The sequence below is a fragment of the Protopterus annectens genome, chromosome 1.part1, assembly GCF_019279795.1.
Source record: "Protopterus annectens isolate FY-2018-M chromosome 1.part1, PAN1.0, whole genome shotgun sequence".
Taxonomy (NCBI): Eukaryota; Metazoa; Chordata; order Ceratodontiformes; family Protopteridae; genus Protopterus; species Protopterus annectens.
The window spans coordinates 1,857,402,755-1,857,427,976 of NC_056726.1; the positions used below are offsets into that span (position 1 = coordinate 1,857,402,755).

Sequence of the window (25,222 nt, forward strand, 5' to 3'; positions counted from 1 at the left end):
CCCTCTTGTACCTGCTTTCATCCCCCTGAAATGTCTGACATGGAAAATGCTTTGTTACTGGCCATCACAGCTAGTTAGATTTTAGAACCATAGATATGCATGTGTCGAGAGCCCTTCTTAGCCTTCAGGGGTAGATCTTAGAATCAACAGCAACTTAGTGCTAATATGCAGATCAAGGGAAAATAATTCTCCATTTTTTAGATGTGCACAAGTAAGTGAGTTTCTACCTAGAAATAACCAAAAAACATAAGAAAGTCAGATTAGTTATCTGTATCCTTTACATTTAGGAAGAAGGGAAGACCAGAGTCTAAGCTGACAATTCTAAGTGGCAGTAACATTGCGTCTTTTTTTACTCTCTCCATGGGAAGAAATTGGAAGGGATCATAAGAGCATATAGCAAAACGTTGCCTTTCTAAGAGGGGTAACTGCACAGGCTGCTTTTGAGGCAGCTCCCTAGGCATCAGTTGCGCCTGTTGCAAGCACTGTAAGTAATATAGACTAGGCCTTGCTTCAAGAGCTGGTGCTGAATTTGCAATTGACATTTTACAGGGTCTGTTGAATCCCAGACCTATCAGCCTGTCCACCAGCATAGTTTCTTAAAATCTGGGAATAATCCCTATAGTAAAGACTATTGTAACAGTGATCTCTTTAAAGAAAATAGTATGGTTCTGTAAGAACTTAGCATAATGAGGGATTTTTGAGTAAATCACTGTTGTAGTACTGGTTCTGTCCCACCACCCCCATCTTTTCTTCTTGTGCATTCTAAGCTGGGGTGTGATACTCTGTATCTAATTATTTACCCATTCCCCATTCTCTGCTTTTAAAGCCTTCGATCTGCTAAGGTTTGGATAGCATTAGGTAATCATATCTCTCTAAGTCTTGTTGTGTACATATTCCTGCTTCAGTGGAAATATTAGGTCTTTCTGTGAGTCAAATAAGGTAGAACCCTTGTACTTATCCTCAGCAAGAAAGTTCTAAATTGGCATGAGCAGACTTCATCCTTGTGTAGAGTACATCCAGATTTCCCTAAGGGGTGCCAGAAGTCAGGCAAGATGACAAGCCTGCTGTGGCATAATCCCAGTAGTAAGGGCTATCAAAATAGTGGTTTACTTGAACATGTACAGTCATGGTAACTTGTTACACAGTTGTACTTTCTTCTTACACCTGGATAAACTTGAGTAAAAAAGACATCTGGTGGTGGCAGCTAGTAAAATGTACTGGCAGTATCACTGAAAAAAAGGTTTAATTCTCATCTTTCATTGTGTGTATTATATGCATAGTTTAGAAGTATTACTGAACGTTTCTGTGCCCTGTTATGATCTGTTTGAGGTCCTGCCATCTTGAATGTTGAAACAACTTTAACTTTTTTAGTCGTGTTTTTTGAGACTGATGCCTACCAGGTATTAGCCATCTGGCTATGTGTGTGAACTACAGAAACATGATTTTTTTTGGCATTTTTAGTGAATATTCTTATGATGTGTTTTTTATAAGGAAGCACAGATTTTGAATCTCATCAGTGAAGAATGCATTGAAATTAGTGCACACAATGTGCAACATTTTCAATTAGTTTTACCAAATTTATTTGAAATTATGTGTAACAGTTTCAATGACATTTGAAAGTTCAATATAAAATTCTGTTATTTTGTGTTGATTGAAGAAAAATGCAGAAATGCACTGTTCATCTTGTTGAGAGACTAAAAAGGAGTAAAAAATAACATGAGAGTGTACTCATTTTCTACACAGCTATAAAATTACTTTTAATCGTTTGAAAGGGCTAAAGACAGAGATTGAACACTTACAGTTTCTACTGGAAAAGGCCAAGGTGAAGTTGCAGAAGGACTTTGAAGTCTGGTGGTCTGAAGAGGCATCAAGGCTACAGGTATCAGATTCCTTTTATCTCCTGCCTTTTGTATAAGCCTATAGGTCCTGTGTAGAGATTGAAAATAAGAGAAAGTAAGTGTGATAAGTTACTATTAGCTGTAAACTGTTTGTAGTACTCTGTATTTAAGAATCAAATCTCACAAGACTCACAGATAGTCTGAATGTTTGTACACTAATGTAAGAACTGAAACATAATTCAATTCATAGATAATACATAAAACCATTACTTTGTGTAGACCTTGATCTCTCATTTATTGCCTTTATGTCATTAACCATCTCAGAACTGGGGAGAGCTTGTATTATTCTGTGCAAGAGAGATTTAATTGTATTCAAAATAAATCCATGTGCTTAAATTTGTTTTAGTGTGTAGGATAGTAGATGAAGAGAACAAACACACACACAAAATGCCTATTTTGAGTAGGACTACTGAGCAAACCATCAAGTGCTGCATAGACAGTAATAGCACTGACTACCCTGAAAGAAGGATATCAGTAGCTGTACAGTACACACTGATTTTGCGGGTTCCTGTTATTTCCTTGAAGAGGCGTTTGATAGAACGCCTCTTCATCGAACTTGAAACTGCGAAATTTGAAAACATCGAATGTCCACATAAGCGATTTATTTCCTTGGGAAAGAAATTGCTTGGCCATCCTCATCAGTTTGCCGTTTTCCCTGCTGTAGTGCGATCTTGGAGTTGGTATATTTAGTTGGGGGGGGTACGTTGGTGCCCCCCACTTTGTAGTGTTTGTGGTTATTTGTTGGTGTTTGTAGGGCAAGCAATTTCTTTCCAAGGGAAAGAAATCTCTTATGTGGAGGTTTGATATTTTGAAAGTTTGCAGTTTTAGGGTCGATGAAGAGGCATTCAATGGAACACCTCTTTGAGGAAATAATATGCAAATCTAGTTATGGCATACTGGGAGGGCACATATGTGTTAAGAGATGCTCCTTTTAAGGAGAACATAAAACTATACAAACGTTTTGTGGATGATGTTTTCCTTGTATGGAATGGCACAGTGGAACAACTGAATGATTTTATTTTATATATAAATGGCACGACAGATTTCTTAAGGTTTGAACATACCTTTTCATCTAACCAGATAGAGTTTTTAGATGTACATATTAAAAAAGAGGGTAAAGAAATAGGTACAGATCTATATAGAAAATCTTGTTGGAGAAATAATTTATTACATCATAATAGTATGCATCCAAGACACATTTACCCCAATATTGTGAAAAGTCAATCCCTGAGGATATCTAGGCTAGTGACTGATGACAATAGATATGATGAACAACAAAATATCTTGAGGAAAAGTTTTTTAGAGAGGGGCTATGATAGACAGGATATAAACACCATTATTTCAGAAAATATTAGATACAGGAAGGACAAAGGGAAGCCCTTTTTATTCAGATATAACAGAAGTGAACAAATGATAAGTAAGAAAAAATCTGATAATAAAATAAGTAGATTAGTCATACCATATACGAACAAAAATAGTAGAATTAAAGAAATTATAAATAATAACTGGAGAATGTTAATGGTAGATGATAGAATTAGAGAATTGGCAGGAGATAGACCAAATGTTACCTATAAAAATATGAAGTCTCTAAAAAGACTACTTTGCTATGAAGACAATAGGAAAGAATTAATACATTCACAAAGGAAGGGTACTTTTGCATGTAGACACTGCAATCAATGTAGCTATATGCTTAATGGGAATGAGTTTGTACACCCTGACACTGGAAGAAAGTTTACATTTGATAAGTATGCTGATTGTAGAGCTAGAGATTTGATCTACCTAGCTCAATGTCAGTTGTGTGCATCATTTTATGTGGGAAAGACAAATAGGACCCTAAGAGAAAGGGTCAGAGAACATGTTTATGCCATTAATAAAGAAAATGAAAACAATGCTTTGGCCAAACATGTTATTACAGTAGGATCTAGACACAGTTTTAAATTCATGGCATTGGAAGTGATTTTAAAAACAGAGAGACTGGGTAACATCAGAAATTACACGGAAGAGGGTTTTCAAAGATGGCCGCCATTCTTTAAACACTGCAAGTCTACAGCTCTTCAGATATCAGAAATAAAAATCAACCCTGTGGAGATATCACAAGATTTAATACGCTAATTGGCAGCAATAACTAAAGTACTAAGATCTCTCTTCGCTTCTGAGAGGAAAAAATAGAGAAAAAATATTTTGTAACAGCAGGATTGGAACTGATGGTCAGCCTGACTCTGAACAGAGCAACAAACAAAGGAATTATATATCTCTCAGCTGAAACCTTACTCCTGGTATAAATACATTTACAGTGTATCAAAATGTCAAAAGAAGACAAAACTATGGAAACCACAACTTCTAAAACTAAACTATCAGCCTTGCAATCTCCGGAAAAAGAAGCTATTTTTAAAAGACAGAAAACAGTTACACAAAGGGAGACTGCAAAAACAGGAATAAAAAACAAACCAGATCAACCGGTCAGCATGGAGGAAATTAAATCAGCATTGTTACCTATTCAAGAAGCCTTAAAAGATTTATCAACTCAAATGCTTACGTTTAGTGCCACATGTAATCAAATTTTGGAAAGGATGGATAAATCAGAAACCAGAATAGCTGAAAGTGAGAATAAAATAATAATGCTTACGAAAAAAACAGACTCTCATGATGCAGACATTCAAACCATGCAAAATAAAATTTTAGACCTGGAAACAAGATCCAGACGGAATAATATAATAATTAGAGGAATCCCAGAAACAATTCAATACAATGATCTTAATGCTACCATAATACAAATACTTGAAACACTGTTTAAGGACTCTAACAGTGTTAAACAGATTGTTATAGAAAGAGCACATAGAGCAATCAGAGAATCATTTGCTTCAAATGCACCTAGACCAGTCTATGCCAAAATACTGAATTACCAAGATGCAAGCAAAATACTTCTAACTATTAAAAAGAATGGTGGATTTATCATGTGGCAAAATAACAAAATTTCCACGACACAGGACTTACCAATACAAATAAGGCAATCCAGGCAAATGCTATCTCCATACTGCAAGTTTTTGATTGAAAAAAACATCAGATTTCAAATGAAGTTTCCCAATACTTTAATTTTCACAGTGGATGGTACTAAATATTCAATAATCACCAAAAAAGAAGCAAAACCTACCTTTTTGAATCTTTTCAAGGCACTGCCACCTTCAGAAGTTTGATCAAAGCATCCAGGCTTTTCTTTCAGCATCAGACAGACTGGGACTCCATAATTACAATGATCTGAGGCTTTATAACTCTTTGTTTGTTCTTTTCTTTTTACCAGGCCCTGGGAAACACTTGATTACCTCTTATCTCGAAGTTCCAGCGTGTCCACGAGGCTTTTCTGAGGATTTATGGCTTCAACGATCGTAAACAAGCCACGAAGTAGCAGGAAGTCCTTTGGAGGCTGCAGGGGGACTGATTTCAACGTAGCGCATCCAGGAGGTCCATCCGTGAACTGGTTCCCCCGTCGCAAAATCGAAATGAAGAAAACAAGCTCATCAAGCAGGAAGGACTATAGGGAAGCTGTAGAAACTGTTTGGATCTAAAAACGAAGCTTCCTGGACTTATTTGGAGGGTAAATGGCTTCAGTGTGGTATGAGGAAATGTACAGCTGTACAGGTAGGAAATACTATTGTGAATGGGCTGGTTAAAATAGAAGGGTATTACATTGTATAGTGATAGAATATGGTAATTATGTCTCTATTTCTTTTTTTTTCTTAGATAGGTTTTTACACTTTTAATTAGGAAAATGTATGTGTATGCTTTGTTCAATAGAGTAACATGATGGTGTTAGTATAACAAATGTTATGAAAAACTGTAAACTTGAAATGTTTAAAATGTCACATTTAGTTTTTCCTTTTCTTTAGTATTTTTAAATGTATTTTATATGGACACAATTATTTAGCTAAATGTTTTGTGTAGTACAGTTTTTATTGTTACTTATAGTATTTTACAAGTTTTAGCAGACTGTTACCTTTGGAGGAAGACAATTAACTAAAGCAGTTAGAACATTTAAACAAAAATAAGCTTAGGATTGTCTTGCAATGTTTAACAACTGTTGGCTTTCTCTGGGAATTAATAATTAATATTGTATATGACAAGAAGTTAAAATCTATTATTGTTATTGCTGATTATCAATAGTGTGAGGTATTAGTTAAACTGGATTTTCATACAACAATTAGTAAATGTGTTTGACTATATAAAATATGTCCAGAGCTATAGTTAGGTAGTTAGTAGTGTTTATTAGGGAATGTTTGGATTAAGCTTTGTAGATTTACAGATAGTGGTTGTAGGTTTTTTGCATGAGGTTTTTGTGTTAGTTTGTAGAGTTAGAAATTTAGATAACCAGAGATATTCAAGGAATGTGAAAAACCTATGTACATCCTGGTCCAGAGGAATAGTGGATAAGCACTGGGTAGGGATGGGATGTCAGATTTGCTTCCAAATAATCTATGATATGTTAACATACTGTAATCTAAGGTTGTCTCTTAATAGTAGGAATAGGAATACATTTTTGAAAAGCTTCATATGTGGATAATAGAATCTTGGAATGTTAAAGGACTCCAGAACATGAAAAAAAGGAAGCTATTTTTACACCTGTTTTTCCAATCAAAAGCAGACTTTATTTCACTACAAGAAACTCATTTGACTAATGATCAGTGGGATATACTGAAGGATAAGAAATGGATTAGGGAGATAGTGGCGGAAGGGACAACGAACAGTGCAGGGGTGGCAATTATAATTAAAAACCGATACCAAGAGAAAATCTTAGATGTCAAAGTAGATAAAGGGGGATGGTGGTGTTTAGTGGTTCTGATATCCAAGTTCTATGATAAACCCATATTACTTATGAATATATACGCCCCTTCCACTAATCAGCACCATTTTATAACTTCACTTTACTCCATTTTACAACAATATAACAACTGTTATATATTAATGGGAGGTGATTGGAATTCATATCAAGATCCCAAGTTAGATAAATTCGGTTCATCTAAAGCTTTTAATAAACAGGCAATGATAGCATTGAAGGAATTTAAAACCGATTTTAAATTATATGACCCATTTAAACATACACACACACAAATGAAAGCAGAGAATTTTACTTTTTACTCAAGTTGCCATAAAATGTGGTCGAGAAATGATTTTTTTTTAATCTCAGACGTATTGATTTCTGCTGACCCATGTGTTTCTACCCAAGCTCGACAATTATCGGACCACTCAAAGATCACATTAACACTAAACAATAATAATATGAGTAATAGGAGACTTCGAGGATACAATTGGTCTTTAAATCCATATTTACTGAGGAAAGATGACATATTGAAAGAAGTTAAAGAGACACTTAAACAGTTACTCCATAACCTCCTCAAAAACAGACACCCTGTTGATATAGAATGGGCTACAACTAAAGCCCAAATAAGAGGAATTTTTCTTCAGAAAGCTACTTACTATAAAAAATGCAAAATAAGGAACCACAAGAATTGGAAACCAAAATTAAGTTACTAGACCAGGAGTTAATGAGGAACTACAATAAACAAACAGAAATAGACTTATTAAAGTGTCAAAAAGAATTGTTTTTATTACATAATAGTAAACAATAATTTTATGAACAGAGAAATTTAGTAAAATACACGAATCATACTCAGACTCCCTCAAAAGCACTAGCACGCATCATTAACCAAACAAAATCAACACTATTAATATCAGAAATATATTATAATAATAGAATATATACTAATAAGGCAGACATCATGAATACTTTTGAAACAATATTTAATCAGGTATATGGTGATCAGCAGACACTTTTACCAGATAAAGTTAGGAAAGATTTCTTACAGAAGATCACATTCCCAAGTATTGATAATGAGTCTCATAGGGATTTAATTAAACCGATTTCAGCGGAGGAGGTAACAGAGATAATTAAGAAGCTGAAACCACATAAAGCCCCAGGGCCGGATGGATTGACCTCTGAAGTTTACAAAACTTTTAGTGAGATTCTGAGTAGAATACTTTCACAGACATTTAATTATATAATTCAAAATAAAATTAATGATCCCCACTTTAATTCTTCAAAGACAATTTTGATACCGAAAGAAAAAAGTGATTCTAAAAACCCAGATAATTACAGACCCATTTCACTCTTGAATATAGACATGAAAATTATGACATCCATCCTGGCAAATAGACTGAAAAGGGTCACAAATCTAATAGTATCAGAGGAACAGGCGGGGTTTATGGATGGGAGACAGACCACTGATAATACATTAATGCTTCACACATTAATTTCCTACGCCAAGCACAAAAATCTCAATATTTATGCACTTATAATTGACGCACAGAAAGCATTTGACAGAGTTAACTTGGTATATCTATTTGATATGTTATCATACTTTAATATACCTCAGGATTTCATTTTAACATTAAGGAAAATATATAACAACGCATATACAAATGTATTTATCAATCAAGAATGCTCTAAAAGAATACAAATTAAAAATGGTACCCAACAATGGTGCCCATTATCTCCTATTTTATTTAATCTTTATTTGGAACCATTATTTTTACACCTTAAACAAAATGTTTTTTACAATCCCCCAACATTATATGGTATGAAGATAAATATGGCTGCTTTCGCAGATGATTTAAATATATACTGTACCACACCTGTGTCAGATACCGAGAAAATATTAAAAGCAGTAGAAGACTTTGAGAAAATCTCTAATTATAAACTTAATTTTAAGAAATCCAAAATATTCCCATTAAAGACACCTACATCCTTTTCATTGTTACCATTGATAGGACAGGTAATGACGGAAGAAAGAACAAAATATCTGGGTATTGTATTTTCAACTGATAATAGAGATTTTTTTATAAATAATGTTAAGTCAACTTGGGATCAGATAACATTGGACTTGAAAAGATGGAGTAAACTGAAATTACCAATGATGGCAAGAACTGCAATTATCAAAATGAATGTTCTTCCCAGAATACTATATATACTTAGAGCTACACAACTCAGAATCACGAGGAAATTTTTTAAACAGCTTCATATAGGACTAGGGAGATTTCTTTGGGAACCTAGGAAAACGAGGATAACATATGAGAAACTGATGGCTCCAAAGAATAGAGGAGGTCTAGACTTACCGGATTTTGAAACTCATTACTTGGTAATTAATGCTAACAGAATTTTAAGGGCGATTCACTTTGATAGAGGCAGTCTGAAATGGGCGCCCGAATGGTTGGTCTTAACTTATAGACATGTAACTGGAGTGGGAATTAACTGTAAAGCTTTACCCTTTTTGAATAGAGGAACACTCAGTAAATATGACTTAATGGAACATATTAAAAGCTATGTAACTTCAAGTCAAAATCTTTTTACTTCATTAAACCTACTAAAATATATGATGGTGTTTCAACCACTCCACAAGAACCCAAATTTAGTAATAGGGAATAAATTGATAGACTTACAGAAATTCCCTCTAATAAAGGATTTAATCATATTGGATTTCTACCCCTTTCTTGGGATATCAGTTCACGATATTTTAAAAGAGAAAAGTCTTCCTATTTCCTATCTAATTATCATGAGACAACTAAAAGATCTGGCTATAAATTATTTTAATAACTTTGAATTTAAAGAAGAGGAATTAAATATATGTCGTAATCTGTGGGAAGCTCTGATACAAGACAAAAAATATATAACTACCTCATATAAACTGATAAAAGAGATGAAATATAATAAACATATTCTCTTATCGAATTACTGGAGGGAAAAATTAATATTAGTTGATGACAGCAAGATCTTGGAAGCATTTAATCTAACATTAAAGTCAGTATCCCTTCAAAAATTACTATTCACACAATTGATGATATTTAACAATGCCTACTATACCCGTCTTACTCTTCATAAATTTGACTCAAAGAACTCGCCTAATTGTCCATACTGCATAGACCAGACAGCTGACCTGTTTCACATGTTTTGGAGTTGCAAATGCATTTTTAAACTTTGGAATTCGTTAAAACTTCAGTTACAGAAAATGGGCTACCAACACTCAACACTCTCTTGGGAATTTATGATCCTACATATTCCCCCAGATAACTTAGACAAATCAAAAAGGATCATAATCATGAATATTTGTTTATTAATGAAACTATACATAGCTTCAAACTGGTTGAACCCGACCCAGACATCTTGGGAAAATTTTAGAACATTAGCAATAAGACACATATTAGCGCACAAATTGTTAATCAGTGACCATAAGAAAAGCATAAATAATATTAAAATATGGGAGCAAATCTTTAATATTGTGTTGGCCTAGAGGTTCTTATCCACTGTTACTCAGGATATATATTTATAAGACAGATTCAATCTTAGATTAGATATAGGTTGTAATAATAATACAGACTGATGGCTTTTTCATGTTGTATTTCCTTCTTAATAATTTGTGTTAATATACAATGTTTGTGTAATTTTTGGAAGCAATCATGTACATATTGTATATACATAGTAGTGTGTAGTTATGTAGTTGAAAAATAATAAAAGACGGAATATTGAAAAAAAAAAAAGAAATTACACGGAAGAAAGAGAGAATAAATGGATAATAAGATTACAAGCCAATAGAGGACATGGCTTGAATGAGAAAAGCTCACTCAAACCATTTTTATTAGCCAAACCATATAAACACTGAATTATCTCTAGGTTGTCATTAATGGAACATAATTTAATTATTTGTATCATATATGCATTTTTGACAGTTACAGATGTTTACAAGAATTTTATATATGTATACGCATTTTTATATATCTATTTTAAATGAGATATTTATTTTGTACATATTTATTTATTTATTTATTTATTTATTTTATTTTATTTGCAGTTGGTTTACCAGGATAGTCCATTGGGCCTAAAAGAACCCGTTTTCAATGGAGTCCTGGGGAGAAAAGCTCCAAAAAAGAACAGACATACAGAATATGTACATATACTTGAAAAAGCTCTTAATGAAAACTAATAGACAAGTTGAAAACAACAGAGCTAAGCTACTTATACAATGTAAAAAAGAATACAGTCATAACTTTTGCATTTGAGGTACATTCAAAAATGTGAAATATTAGATAAAGTACAAAAAATGAGAGGTGAGTTAGGGCATTAAAGAGGTAGGATTATATTGATATATAGTGTGGTTAGATTTGAAGAAAGTAATAAGTATACAGGCTTTGTTGAGTAGGAAGAGAATGAATGGAGGATGAAGGATGAAGGGTTCTAGATTTTTATGATGGATGGGAACAAGAGCATTCCCATTGGGACGTAAGATGAGTATGAAGAGATTTTTTGAACAAAGAAAGATTAGAGATGGTACGAATGGATGGTGGGAGTGAGTTCCAAAGACAAGCTATGTTAAAGGATAGTAGGTTTTTGCCTGGGGGGCACTTTGGTTTAAGTATTTCTAATAGGTTTTGATTGTTTGACCTTAAGATTCTATCAGGTAAGTGAAACTTAAAAGCAGAAGACAGGGAGGGACAAAGAGAGGGGTTGTTAAGGAGTTTATGGGCTAGGGTAAGCTGAATGTAATTGAGCTGATGTGGAAGTTCAAGCCAATGTAGTTTTTGGAGAGAGGAACAGTGATGGGTGAATGACCTGTGGCCATTGGCGAACTTGGCGATTTTGTTGTAGCAAGAGGAAAGTTGTTTCTTAAGAGAGGACTGAAAATTATTTAGGAGAGGTGATCCATAGAGAAGGGAGGGAATAAGAAAGGAAGAAGACAGAGTGATTTTAGAGGTCTTTGTGAGGTATTGATTTTGACGGTAGAGCATACCCAGCTTTTGGTGGGTTTTTTTAATATTTAGGTGTACGTGGGAATTGAAATTAAGCTGGTTATCAATTTGAACACCAATTAACTTGGTTTCAGATACGAGTTCTAGGGTTGAATTGTTTTGACTAGTGATCAGGAATGTGTTTGTATCAAAGGGAGTAGTTTTAGAGGGAGTAAATACCATGAGTTTAGTTTTGGAGGCGTTGAGAGCAAGGTGGTTTATTTCCATCCAATGCTCAGTAATTGAGAAAGCTGCTTGTGTGAGCTTTAGAAGCTCAGGGGTAGATGAGGCAGAGCAGATAATGGTGGAATCGTCAGCATATTGGATGATGTTAGAGAATGGAATAGATTTATGAAAGTCGTTTATAAAAATGTTAAAGAGAAGAGGACCAAGTATGGAGCCTTGGGGAACCCCGGTGGGGGTACTAAGAAAAGAGGAAGTGGCCTTTTTCCATTTTACAGCTTGGTGTCTGTTAAATATATATATATTTTAGGAATTTTTAGATTTATTAAAGGAATAATTTTTGTATACATTCATATGAAATGAATGTGTATATATGTTATATATATGTTAAAAATGTAGTTTTGTACTATATTATAAATGGGGATATTCTATTGTAAGCATTTTTATTTATAAATTTATAGAATGTGTATTTTATGCATATATATATTTATATTTACATCTTTATATTAATAGAATTAATTATTTATTTCATTATTTGCCATTTATAAAATTCACACGATATATATATGTATATATATATTTTTTAATATAATATTTATATTTATATAATATTGAAAATATTTTAGAACTTTGAAACATTTGTTCACATAATACATAGTAGAAAGCTTTTGGTGTATAAGGTTACAAAGAGTTTCCCTTAGATGTATATATATCTAATTGATGAAGACACAATTAATTTACAATTAATTTACTTGATTGTTTAATGGTTTGCCTTTAGTGGCTGGTTAGTAAGTGTATAGATGGGTATTTAAATGCAGTCAGGATATGTGTTTTTGAAGTCTGAAGAAACGTTCTTCTTAACGTGAAAGCGCTTACTGTTTTTTTACTCTGTATTTAAGAATCAAATCTCACAAGACTCACAGATAGTCTGAATGTTTGTACACTAATGTAAGAACTGAAACATAATTCAATCCGTAGATAATACATAAAACCATTACTTTGTGTAGACCTTGATCTCTCATTTGTTGCCTTTATATGTCATTAACCATCTCAGAACTGGGGAGAGCTTGTATTATTCTGTGCAAGAGAGATTTAATTGTATTAAAAATAAATCCATGTGCTTAAATTTGTTTTAGTGTGTAGGATAGTAGATGAAGAGAACAAACACACACACAAAATGCCTATTTTGAGTAGGACTACTGAGCAAACCATCAAGTGCTGCATAGACAGTAATAGCACTGACTACCCTGAAAGAAGGATATCAGTAGCTGTACAGTACACACTGATTTTGCAGGTTCCTGTTATTTCCTTGAAGAGGCGTTCAATAGAACGCCTCTTCATCGAACTTGAAACTGCGAAATTTGAAAACATTGAATGTCCACATAAGCGATTTATTTCCTTGGGAAAGAAATTGCTTGGCCATCCTCGTCAGTTTGCCGTTTTCCCTGCTGTAGTGCAATCTTGGAGTTGGTATATTTAGTTGGGGGGGGGTACGTTGGGGCCCCCCACTTTGTAGTGTTTGTGGTTATTTGTTGGTGTTTGTAGGGCAAGCAATTTCTTTCCAAGGGAAAGAAATCGCTTATGTGGAGGTTTGATATTTTGAAAGTTTGCAGTTTTAGGGTCGATGAAGATGCATTCAGTGGAACACCTCTTTGAGGAAATAATATAGACCTGATTTTACTGCTCTTCATTGGCTGTATGTATAAGGCCTCTGCCTGGCCTACAGAGCGATCTCTGACCCTGCCCAAATGGAAATGCTGCATGTCCAAAAATCAAATGGGACAAGAGTCACTTGCTCCAGGGATCTAAACCTAGCCTGTGATATAAACAGAATGTGTTGGAGAGACAGATATGTCTCCCATAGTTTGCCGCACCTCTGGAATAATTGCCCATGTTACATGAAGCAGAGCTCTTCAATGACCCTATTTAAGAGCAACCTTGACAATTGGATGGGAGACCACAAATTCACCCCGGGGGTGACACTTATGTCCCTCATGTTCAGAGACATTCAGTGCTTATCACTGATTTCCTCTGCTAACAACGACCATCTAACCATAGTCAACTAGGGAACAAGGGTATTGCATGACTAGGCTTGTTAAGACCCTAGGGCCATTAGCCTTGTAACCTCCTGTGAACCTATGAATGTGGTGGAGCTAAATAACAGCTTACACAAAGTTATTGAAATTACAAGTAGGCATGAGATTCTTGACCTTTTCAGTTTGACACTTTATTCTACTTGCAATAATTACACAGATTCATATTGAAAGTCTACCAATAATTCTGTCCAAATTTCTGTAAGGTAATCAGAGAATAGTTAATGCTGTATTACATTTGCTTCCCTACCTTTTCTATGAAACTGTATTCATTACCTTTCAGTAAGTAATTATTTTATTTCTCTTCCCCAGGACTTGCATTGTTTAGTCTGTCATGATCAAGATTGCTTAATATATTTTCTCTTTAATATAATGAAGTTCTGTAGTTCCATAATTTTGGATTCTTGTTACTGCATTTAGGTCCAAAGACCATCAAAGAATACAGATTCCTTGAAACCATACATAAACTTTTCTTTCACGTATATTTATTTAACGTTATTTAAAAGAAAATCAATGATATACAAATGCTCAGTGGTAATTTTTACTATTTTTTTACCATAGTGGCACTAAGTTGTAGTAAATAACTACCAATTTTCATTGCCATATTCCTGTACATTTTATACATTCAGCACCAAAAAAAAAAATGGAATTGGGAGATCATCCAAGGCACAACAACAATCTCAAAAGAATTTGGTTGCCAAACATTTCATGAAATGGATATCTTTTTATTACAACACACAAAGCTTTAGAGTGCATTCCTTTATCAGTTTATAAAAAATGCAGTGTCAGTTATGCAAAAGGTATTACACTTGTCTTTGGTGCAGAAGGCTGTGAGTTCTGGCCACGTACCAGGTAGATAGATTGCTAACACTGCAGTATACCCTAAGGAAATTGCTGCACTCCTGAATATGTCGTCTTGTGCATAAATCATTAAACAGAGGCCCCATGTACTTCAGTTGGTGATAGCTCATATGGATGTGAAAGATCCATTGGCAACTGTTGAAAAGAGTAGAGGTTCTAATTTTTTTTATTTTTCAAATCACATATTTGCATACAAATTAAAATACAGCAATATGTACATCTATACCATATATACAGGAAAAATATATGCAAATGTTACCCAACCTGTTTCCATCAATATTTATTTTTATACTATCAGCAATCCCATTAAATAACCATGTTTGTTAAACAATACTTCATGACTCCTAACTTTTCTTAATTCCCATATGATTACAGAAAATGTCATATCTGTTTTCTGAACATTTTCCTTCTAACTTTTTTATAGTGCCCATGTAATATAATATCCATATTGACTGGCATTATACCTTCTATAGTATTATTTCTATTAATCCATTCCCACACTTCTTTAACTCTTTCACATCCTAAAAACATGTTCAGGTGCTTCAGTTTTTTTTTTAATTCCTAACACAATCATTTTATAACACAGTTGTCCCTTTACTTATAATTTGTCTAAATTTAATCTCCATAATTTATCTAAATCTAATCTCCATAAACATGTTGAACGTGTTCATTTTCTTTTATCCCTCCATTCCGATCCTTAATTGCCCTTTTATATCTTCTCCCAGACTTTTCCATTGTTTAATATAATAGTATTCTTCCATTATATTGCCATACCAAAATGTTCTTTTTTCACACATTCCTTGTACATTTATTTTGTTTTGCCATTTTTATAACTGATGACCATCTGTTCTGTGTATCTTTCTTTATTCCTCAGTTTTTGTCAGAAATGATCATATTTCACATACATAATTCTGACAATTGTCTTGTCATTTTGTTATAATCCAGAATAAATTTAATTACTCCATATTAATAAGTGGGTTTACTACAGTAATCCTAACCTTCCCTTCGCATTACTTACATACAAGATCAAATTACATGCAACAACTCTTTTTCTTTTTTACTTGGAAACAAATAAACCCCTGATGCATATCCTAATTTCCCTAAAATAACTTTATTTATGAGGCTAACCTTTTTCTTATTAGACATTTCACAGGTTTTCCAATGTACTGCAGTCTAATATCTCTGATACTTCTAATCATACCATACCATACCATTGTTCATCAATTACTTCTTTACTGCAAGATTTTACTCCAAGAACTGAAACTTCTTTCTTAGAAAAATACACTGCTGTTTTAATTACATCCTCTAATACCTTACTTTTTTCTTTATTTAAACACAAACCAATATTTGCTAACATCACTTCTATACTTTTCCAAACTTCTCTTATCTACACCTTTCATTTTTGCCACTGTTACTAAATCATCTGCATAAGATATATTAATAGGTATTTCTACTTGTTATCCTTATTTTGTTTTTAGCCTCAGCGTATACATTCCCAGCCTTTTTTGAAATAATATGCATGACTACCATAAATAAAATACCACTCATGGGACACCCTTGCTTAAGAACATTTCATACAACAATATTTATATTTAAATTTCCATTTGCTAATTTATTAATCTTACTTTTATCATCACAATCAGTGTGCCTGTTGTAAATCAAACATATCTCAATAGAAAGAATTCTGGCTGCTCAGGTCTTGTTCAGCAGCCGACTTTCAATTGGAATATGCTTCCTAATGCCATCCAAATTATACTGTAAGAGAGAGACAGAGCTAAATATTAAAATATCAGGGAAGTTCTGCAAAATTATGATTAGTTGATAGGTATGGTTATTGACAGTATAATCAGTCATACTGCTGGTAACCATTTCTTGCAACATTCCACATTTTTACAGAACACCCCTGATTTTTCTCATATTTTTGCCACAACCCATATAAAATATTTGTTTTGTACACACACTCTGAAAAAAAAGGCAAGTGGAGACATTGTCATCCCTCTCTACCTTACTGCACTGTACTGATGTGCTGTGCAAGCGTGCAGACGTATGTGTCTTTCCCTTGCAGTACATCATTACAGAGTAGAGAAAGTGGAAGAAGACTAAAGCACCATTATGCAATGAAATTATTTAAAAAAGTAAGCAATTTATTTCTTAACTCATTACAGCTGAGGGCGCCTCCAGGTGTTTCTGCACTTACCTCCTGCTGTGCCTCTAGGCGTCAAATATTGTTAGTTCATATTTGCATGAACAATTCTAAAACCGTGCTACATACAAGGTATCAGAAGATTTTATCTTGAAGTATACTTGATGGCAAACACAATTGTATTGATATCTGACCTCTGTCCATGAGTATTTGTTAGAACTGTAAGATGGTAACTTCATTTTTTAAAGGCTGAAGCCACACCCACTGGGAGTTAAAGGTACACACTCAAAAAAGCTTTTCTGGAGGGAATAATTTCATTGTATAATAAAAGTAATCCACATCTGGGTGTGCGTATCCCAGAATTTTTCCCATGGTTGGCTTTGTTTGATCAGTCAGGCTTCACCATCATGACCAAAACGGACCCAACATGGGCAAATCCTCAACTCACACTCAGTTGTGGAATATTGCCTAATTATATAAAGTTATCAGATGGCAGTTCCATATTTCACTATTTCTCCCTTTTTTATATCAGCTTTACTATCCCCTCACGCACCTCATCTTTTTTGTTCCTTTTTCTAACCAGCTATTTAATGCTTTAAAAATTTCCTTCTGTTGCTATTTCATTTCCTCTTGCATTCCATATCCAGTACAATCGCTCCCTTGTATGGAATCAGTATTAACTAGTTTTATTATTTCTTCTAACTCATTCATCTCAGTATCCTTATTTATTCTTAACAAACACTCTTCCCCCATTTTGTCTATATTCCAGCAACACTCACCTACTTTCTTCTTACGAGAAAACATCTATCTATATGAAATATTCTGCTTTCACTTCCAGCATTTCATTTTGCTTAAACCTTTCACATCCTTCCCGATCCTTTAACACCCTAATTGCATTTCCTTATTTCCAACATGCTTAGCCAAGAGAGGAGGAAACTTAATTTCTTCCTTTTAAATAATACTGTTGTTTATTTTATTTATTTTGTTATTTATTTGTTTTACATTTGTTGACCGGGAGAGTCCAACTGGATACATGTCTATTTTCAGTGGAGGCACAGGCAGAAAAGTTCCACAAATCAATTACAAGTAATTATAAGTAGTATAACAGCAGCAGTCATATTTACATAGACAGTACATAGGCATGAAAATTAAAATTAGATACATATAATAAAAAAAAATCTTTACATTTTTTTACAGTTAGAATGAGCCAATACATAAGTAAGAAGAATTACAGAATAAGATACAAAGGTGAGAGTTGCTTTTATTTTCCTCATACAATTCTCTTTTTAAAATATATGTATATTCATCTTTCTCTAATGCGTTATTCATATTTTCCAATAAGTCTGAATACTTATCTTTGTATTCTTTTATCAATTAACTGCTCATTTTCGACGTTTACCTTTTTATATTTATTAAATACTACCTTTAACTCTTCCCATGAAATATAAAATATTTCATTGTTAAATTATCTTTCCATAACTGTTCTGTGTAAATAATTCACTGTATAGTGCTTTACATGTCATTTTAATCAGTCTACTTTATTTTATAAAGTTATGATTTTTCACAAACTATGCCAAATGATCTGAAAAGCCACTTATTTCACTCACTATTTATTTCCTTCATTTTTTTAGAAAAATAAAATATTTCTTTATTATTCTCCCCATAAAATATGTATATTTAATTTCTTTAACAATACTAATCTGTCCTACTTTCAGTATCTCATAAATCTTCTTAACATCCACTGCAACTTCTTTTGTTGTCACAGTTCCAATCCCCCTGCCGTTACAACTAATTCATTAATATTCACATATGGTAATAATTCTTCAAATAATTTTAACAGTTCCAACTACATCTTTCTCCTGTATCTCTTTCTTCAGTAATATATTCTCTGTTAAATTACTCCATGACAAAACAACATCCTCTGCAGGATCTCCCTTCTGTACCTTATCCATTAGTCTCTCCATGTCCAGCCTGCTTGACTGAATCCAAGTTACCTGAATTCTTTCACTGTCTTTGTTAGATACATCATCTGCCATTTTGCTATGGTCTATGATCATCTTTTTTTCTATACTGTCCACACATGCTGGAACTCACAACACAATGAGTAGTGGAAGTTCTCCAATGTCCTGACAAATTGTCCCCAAGTTTTATAAATACCATCTCATGTCTTCACTGAAAAGAGGCCACTAGCCTTGTAAGACTAACCTGGTCAGCAAAGGATAAATAAAAATGTATAAAAAAGTCAAAATTTTTTGTGTGTTTTGTTAAAAAGATATCCATTTTGGGAAGTGTTTGGCAAATTCATTCTTTCTGACATTTTGTACATTACCAACTTTGGTCACGTGCTAGGATGTTAGGTTAATGTTTAAATAGGTTCATAGGTACTTAATAGGCTATTGATTTGTGGGGATCTTAAGAAGCCTAGTCTTATATTCCCTTGGTAGTTCTATAGCCCTTATATTTTGTGTTTAAATAACCCAGAGGCAGGTAGAACAAGGATATTTGGGGACATTTACTTCTTACCCCTTTCCATGAGGGATATGGGTGCTAAATTGGGGGTGAATTCATGGTTTCCCATCCATTCACCCAAATTATGTTTGAAATGAGTAAGAGGCATACTTTGCTTTGTGTAGAGTAGATGATGGCTCCATAAAAGCAGTATTCCCATAATACATTTGGCAAATTCATTCTTTCTGACATTTTGTACATTACCAACTTTGGTCACGTGCTAGGGTGTTAGGTTAATGTTTAAATAGGTTCATAGGTACTTAATAGGCTATTGATTTGTGGGGATCTTAAGAAGCCTAGTCTTATATTCCCTTGGTAGTTCTATAGCCCTTATATTTTGTGTTTAAATAACCCAGAGGCAGGTAGAACAAGGATATTTGGGGACATTTACTTCTTACCCCTTTCCATGAGGGACATGGGTGCTAAATTGGGGGTGAATTCATGGTTTCCCATCCATTCACCCAAATTATGTTTGAAATGAGTAAGAGGCATACTTTGCTTTGTGTAGAGTAGATGATGGCTCCATAAAAGCAGTATTCCCATAATACATATTTATCCCTCCAACATGTACTGTTTATGTTGTAAAAGAGATTGAGATCCCTAGATCAGGTGTTTATAATACCATTCGACTTGCAGATATATAATAGGTCTGATATGACAGGGACTTCTGAGGCTGTACATGCGAGGCAGCAGTCACGTCTCAGTAGCCTATGTGATACTAAAAAGAGGGACAAAGCTTTGAGATGGCCTACTTACTCTTTACAATTTAAGATCTTGATTTTTTTCATTAGAAAGTATTGTGGTCTTTCCAGTTTTTACATCCCAAAAAGGGCATTATATTCAATGATTGGCTTAATAAGAGCTGATTACAGTGAAATTATCACATCCCTGAACCTGGATGGCATACCTTTATATATAAGCTGTTAAATGAAAAAGGACTTCCTTACAGTAGTGGATACTTGATGGTCAAAGAACAGTTTGTTGTCAGTGTAGGTTCCCAGATCCTGACTACATGATCAACTTTCTCTGGGGTGTTGTCAGTGTGATAATTACAAGTGAAGTTATGCTTGTGACGAATATGATTATACATTTCTTGGCATTTAGTTTTAACACATTGTTTTAACACCAGCTATTTATTTGAGAATGGCCTTCCTGGAGGATCTTGGTGTCCTCTGGAGAGTTTATGATGGCACCAAGTTTACAGTCATCTGCAAATTTGGTCTGCCATAAACCCTTAAAATTCATTTTGAACTCTGAGATATAAATGCCAAAGAGGAATGGCCCAAGCACTGAACCCAAAGGTACACTGCCAGTGACAAGCCTTTTGAAGGATATAGAGTTGCATACTTTAATTTTCTGCATCTGTTTGTGAGTCGGTTTGCTATCCAATAAGATACATAGGAATTTATACTTAATTAGCTTTAATTGCTCCAAGTCTTTTGGGTTTCTGATACTAACTATCATGAGAAAGGACCCCATTCCTAAATCAATCTATGGTTAAAGTTCATGAAATTAGTATTGTTTCAATCTTTAATGTTAGCCAAAAGTGCTCTTTGCAGCACTTGCAATATACCCAGAATTCCCCCCTTCTGCAGTTTATGCTGAGTTGCATGTATCAGTAACATACCTAATATGATTGTAAATTCTTTTTTATGAGACTCATTGCTCCTACTACTACTACTATTGGAACTGTCTGAGTATTCTTCTTCCACATTCCCCTCATTACTGCCTGCAGTGCCGGGTATTTTATGACGTTTTGTGTCTCTGTGTAAGACACTGTAATCTCTGGGTGTAGCAATTTTAATTAGTGCTACTTTTGTCTTCTTTTCATGAACTACTATATCTGGTTTTCTTGCATCTATTTTTTAAACTGTTGGTAATTGATTATCATATGTGATATAAACTTCATAATTTTCTATAATGATTTGTGGCTCATTTTTCCAGTGCTTCTCAGTTACTTCATTATTATACTGTTTGCACAACTACCAATGCAGCAGTCTTGCCACATTATTATGCCCTTCAGTATACAGGCTTTCTGCCATTAGTGTATCACACCCCACAACAAAATGTGCGACGGTTTCTGTTTTACAAAATTTGCATTTTTCTGTTTCTCTAACATATTTGATGGACTTCGTAAACCAACATGTATGTAGTCCACTATCCTGGACCGCCAGTATTAACCTTTCATCGTTTGGTTTAAATTCACCTCTCCTTAACCATTCCTGCATCAGATCCTGATTGACATGAGGTTGTTCCAGGTGTTTTCTGAACATGCAGTTATATTTATGCATTTTCCACATTTCTTGCCTTCTCATCTGATCCTTCACCTTAACTTCTTTCTTTTGGCACATTCAATTGCTGACGGATTTTTGTCTACTTCTGATTTGATTTCCATTCCCACTTCACACTGATATGCTTCTGCTAAACAAAGTAGGGGAGTTATATTAGACTTGCTCTCCTCTTGTTTTAAAACTTTCACTATGCTTGGATCTTATGAGATCAGCAGATATGCATGCTGTCCTATGATTGCAGTGCAGATCTGTACATGTACTCAATTTCGAAGAGGCCCATACCTCCTTCAGAAATGGTAATATATAATCTTGGTTTACACTGATTTTTATAAAGCATATTATAAACATGAAGCACATTTCTTGTATTCCTGTCCAACTGATCCAGTACCTTCTGGGGCCAGTCAGTCACTCCAAAGTAGTAAGTTAGAACAGGAACAGTAAACGTGTTTATAGCTTAGACTTTGTTCCTAGATGTTAGGACTGTTTTTAGTATTCATTTTATTCTTGTAAAATATTCCTTGCTACGTTTTATTCTCATTTCTACATGCTTTATTGTCGATCCTTCATCAATTCCCAAATGTTTATATGCTCCTTCCTGCTCAGATTCTTTTATATCATATTCCTGTCCCAGACTGATATTTTCTTGTGTTGCAGCTTTCCTACTTTAGAGATTGCTTTTGCACATTTATCAAGACCAAATGACATTCTTATGCCGTCTGAGAAAGTTTTGACCACTTGCAGTTGTGCTTTCAGTTCCTCATCTGATGAACTATACAGTTTTAAATCATCCACAAAAGGAAGATGAGAAATCTTTACAATTTGTTGTTTTCTGGGAGCCAGATTGTAGCTATGACCTAATGTGTTAAGTAGACAGCTTAATGGGTTAAAGGCATGACAAAAGGGCAGCAGCAACAAAGTCACCCTGGAATATTCCTCTTTGAATTTTTATCCCTGGGATAGTAATTTGTCCTTTATTATGGCTTAGCTGCAAAATGGTTTGCCAGTGTTTCATGGTCACTGTAGTGTAATCGATCAGTGTAGGATGCATCTTATACATTGGTAAGCACTCCTTTATACATGAATATAGGATGCTGTCAGATTTTTTTTGTAGTCTTTCCATCCCATACTTAGATTCTTCACCTTTTTACAATTCTCTGTTATGACTTTAACAACAAACGATCCTTCGTTCCATATGACTTTCTTTTGTTACCCTTTTATTCTATTGCCATGAGTGAGTTTTCTTCTAAATTACTATAAACTCTGGTGGCAATAATTCTAATGTATAATTTATACATCGTCAGAAGGCAAGTTATTCATCTACAGATTTTAGAATATTTTGCAGATTCGCTGTTGAGTATTGTTTTTCCTGTTGAGAACCTGGCTGGCATCTGTTTGGGGTGTGCATATTAATAGTTCTTAATTAGGGCTACATCTTCATGCAAAGATGTTAATACTTTCAGCCAGAAGTTAGGTACTGCATCTGAACCTGAGGTTTTCCATTTAGGAGTTTTTCTTAAATTTGTTTCAATATTTCTGGCCATTACTTCATCCCATTTAATATCCTGTACATTTGAACTTCTTACTCTTTATTTTACTTCTTCTATCGATTCAGCATCTTTGTTATGTTCTTGAGGATCTTCATAGATATTTCTCCAAAATGTGCCTATTATTCATTTTTTTTGTGGTGTTTCTATTTTTTTTTTTTGCCTTGTTTCTCAATTCTCTATAAAACTTATTTGGGTCTTTAATAAGTTGCTTATTTTGTATTTTTCTATTGTATATATATCTGCATATCGTCTACGTTTTTCTGCCTGTGCTGATATTTTTAGTTTATTATTTGCAATAGTAAATGATCGGTACTGATCTGTTCTGATATTGCGCATTGCTTTTTACCACATCTGTCTTTCAGAGTATTTTTGTTAATCTGTTCCCTCATCTGTCCTCTTCAAACAATGACACATCTTGCCCTAATTGCTTTATAGTTTTCTCTATTCAGTACTTCCATGATAACATTTAATGTCTCACTTTCCTTTCCATTGCTACCCTGTGTTTTTGTGGTGAGAATGTATATGTTACTAATTTAGCTGCACAGTAATATATCCCATTTACCTCTGTTATATCACATGAATTTCTGTTGGTAGTCTTGATTACTGTGTTCATTTGTTTTATCAAACTTTTAACACTTTGGGTCTTACTGACTTTCTGTAATATATTTCTTTCATTGATCTTACAATGTCTTACCATCTCTATTAAATCAACTAAGGGCACATTATTTGTTTTCCATTTTCTGTGGGCATTCTACATAAAGTTCCAGAACATCTTCCTCTGACATAATCTCTTCAGCTTCATCCTGTGTCATCCATTCCTCTTTCATATGGGAACTCAGCCTTTCACTCCACAAAATTGACCGTGTCAGAGTTGCCACAGTTTCCTGTCCTTCCCTTGCTGTCCAACTCTGTACTGAACCTTTGCACTGGTTTCCTACTGAATGCTCCAAAGTATCTTCATATGGCAACTGATCAGATGCTTCCCGCTCCACTGGTTTCTTCTTAATTTGGGGGCTCATTGTTCTGTCATGCTGTGATGTTACCAGAGTTAGATTTTCTACACCAAATCCTTCACTTTGTAAGTAATCCATAACTTCAGTTTCTATTTCTTTAACTTCTCCGGTACTGATCCTCTTTTCTACTTTCCCCCTTTGTTTTCTTATTTTTTGTATTGTAAAATTTTCCATAATGGTATCAACTCTCACTCGCCCACAAGCTAGTAAACCATCCACTAAATGTCCCATCCCTCCAGAATCTACTCCAACCCTATCACACCACCAGACCACTAAGATCCAGCAACAAAAATCACTTGCAGATCACTAAAGCCAATAACTCTGCTGGTGCAGCACTATTCTCTTGCACCATAGCCAAATTATGGAACTCCCTCCCACCCACAGTTACCTCCATACCATCATTCACCCACTTCAAAACTTTACTAAAAGCACACCTAAAAACATGCTGGCTATGCCCTTGCAACTCCCACTCTAATATCACCCACTACCTTTCTTTCCACTCCACTAACTATGTTGATTATAGCAAGCTCAGATGCTCATAAGCCTAGTACTTATACAGCAGGAACTTCTTATTTTAACATTTGCTAATGTCTATTATGTACTTCACAGATAAAGATTCTAGTTGTCTACTGATGTACTATGTTCTTCATCTGTAAATATGTTGTAAGTAATTGCTATGTAAATTGTTAATCGCTATGTAAGCCAATGTAACTACTGTCTGTTTATTTTAACTGTGGAGCTTTTCTCCCCGGGCCACCACTGAAAATGGACCTACGTCCAGTCGGACACTCCCAGTCAACAAATATAACTAAATAAATAAATAAATAAATAAATATCTTTGCTGCTGCTTTTTTGTA

The 25,222-nt window shown here is 34.2% G+C and overlaps 1 protein-coding gene across 1 annotated transcript in view; it reads left to right on the forward strand.

The window, feature by feature from the left end:
* The window catches only part of KIF6 (kinesin family member 6), a 4,303,753-nt gene that overhangs the window by 3,618,254 nt on the left and 660,277 nt on the right, over positions 1-25,222 (forward strand). The window contains exon 18 of the mRNA XM_044084863.1: positions 1,744-1,879. Within this exon, the coding sequence (XP_043940798.1) occupies positions 1,744-1,879 (136 nt within the window). The remainder of the gene's footprint in view (positions 1-1,743; positions 1,880-25,222) is intronic.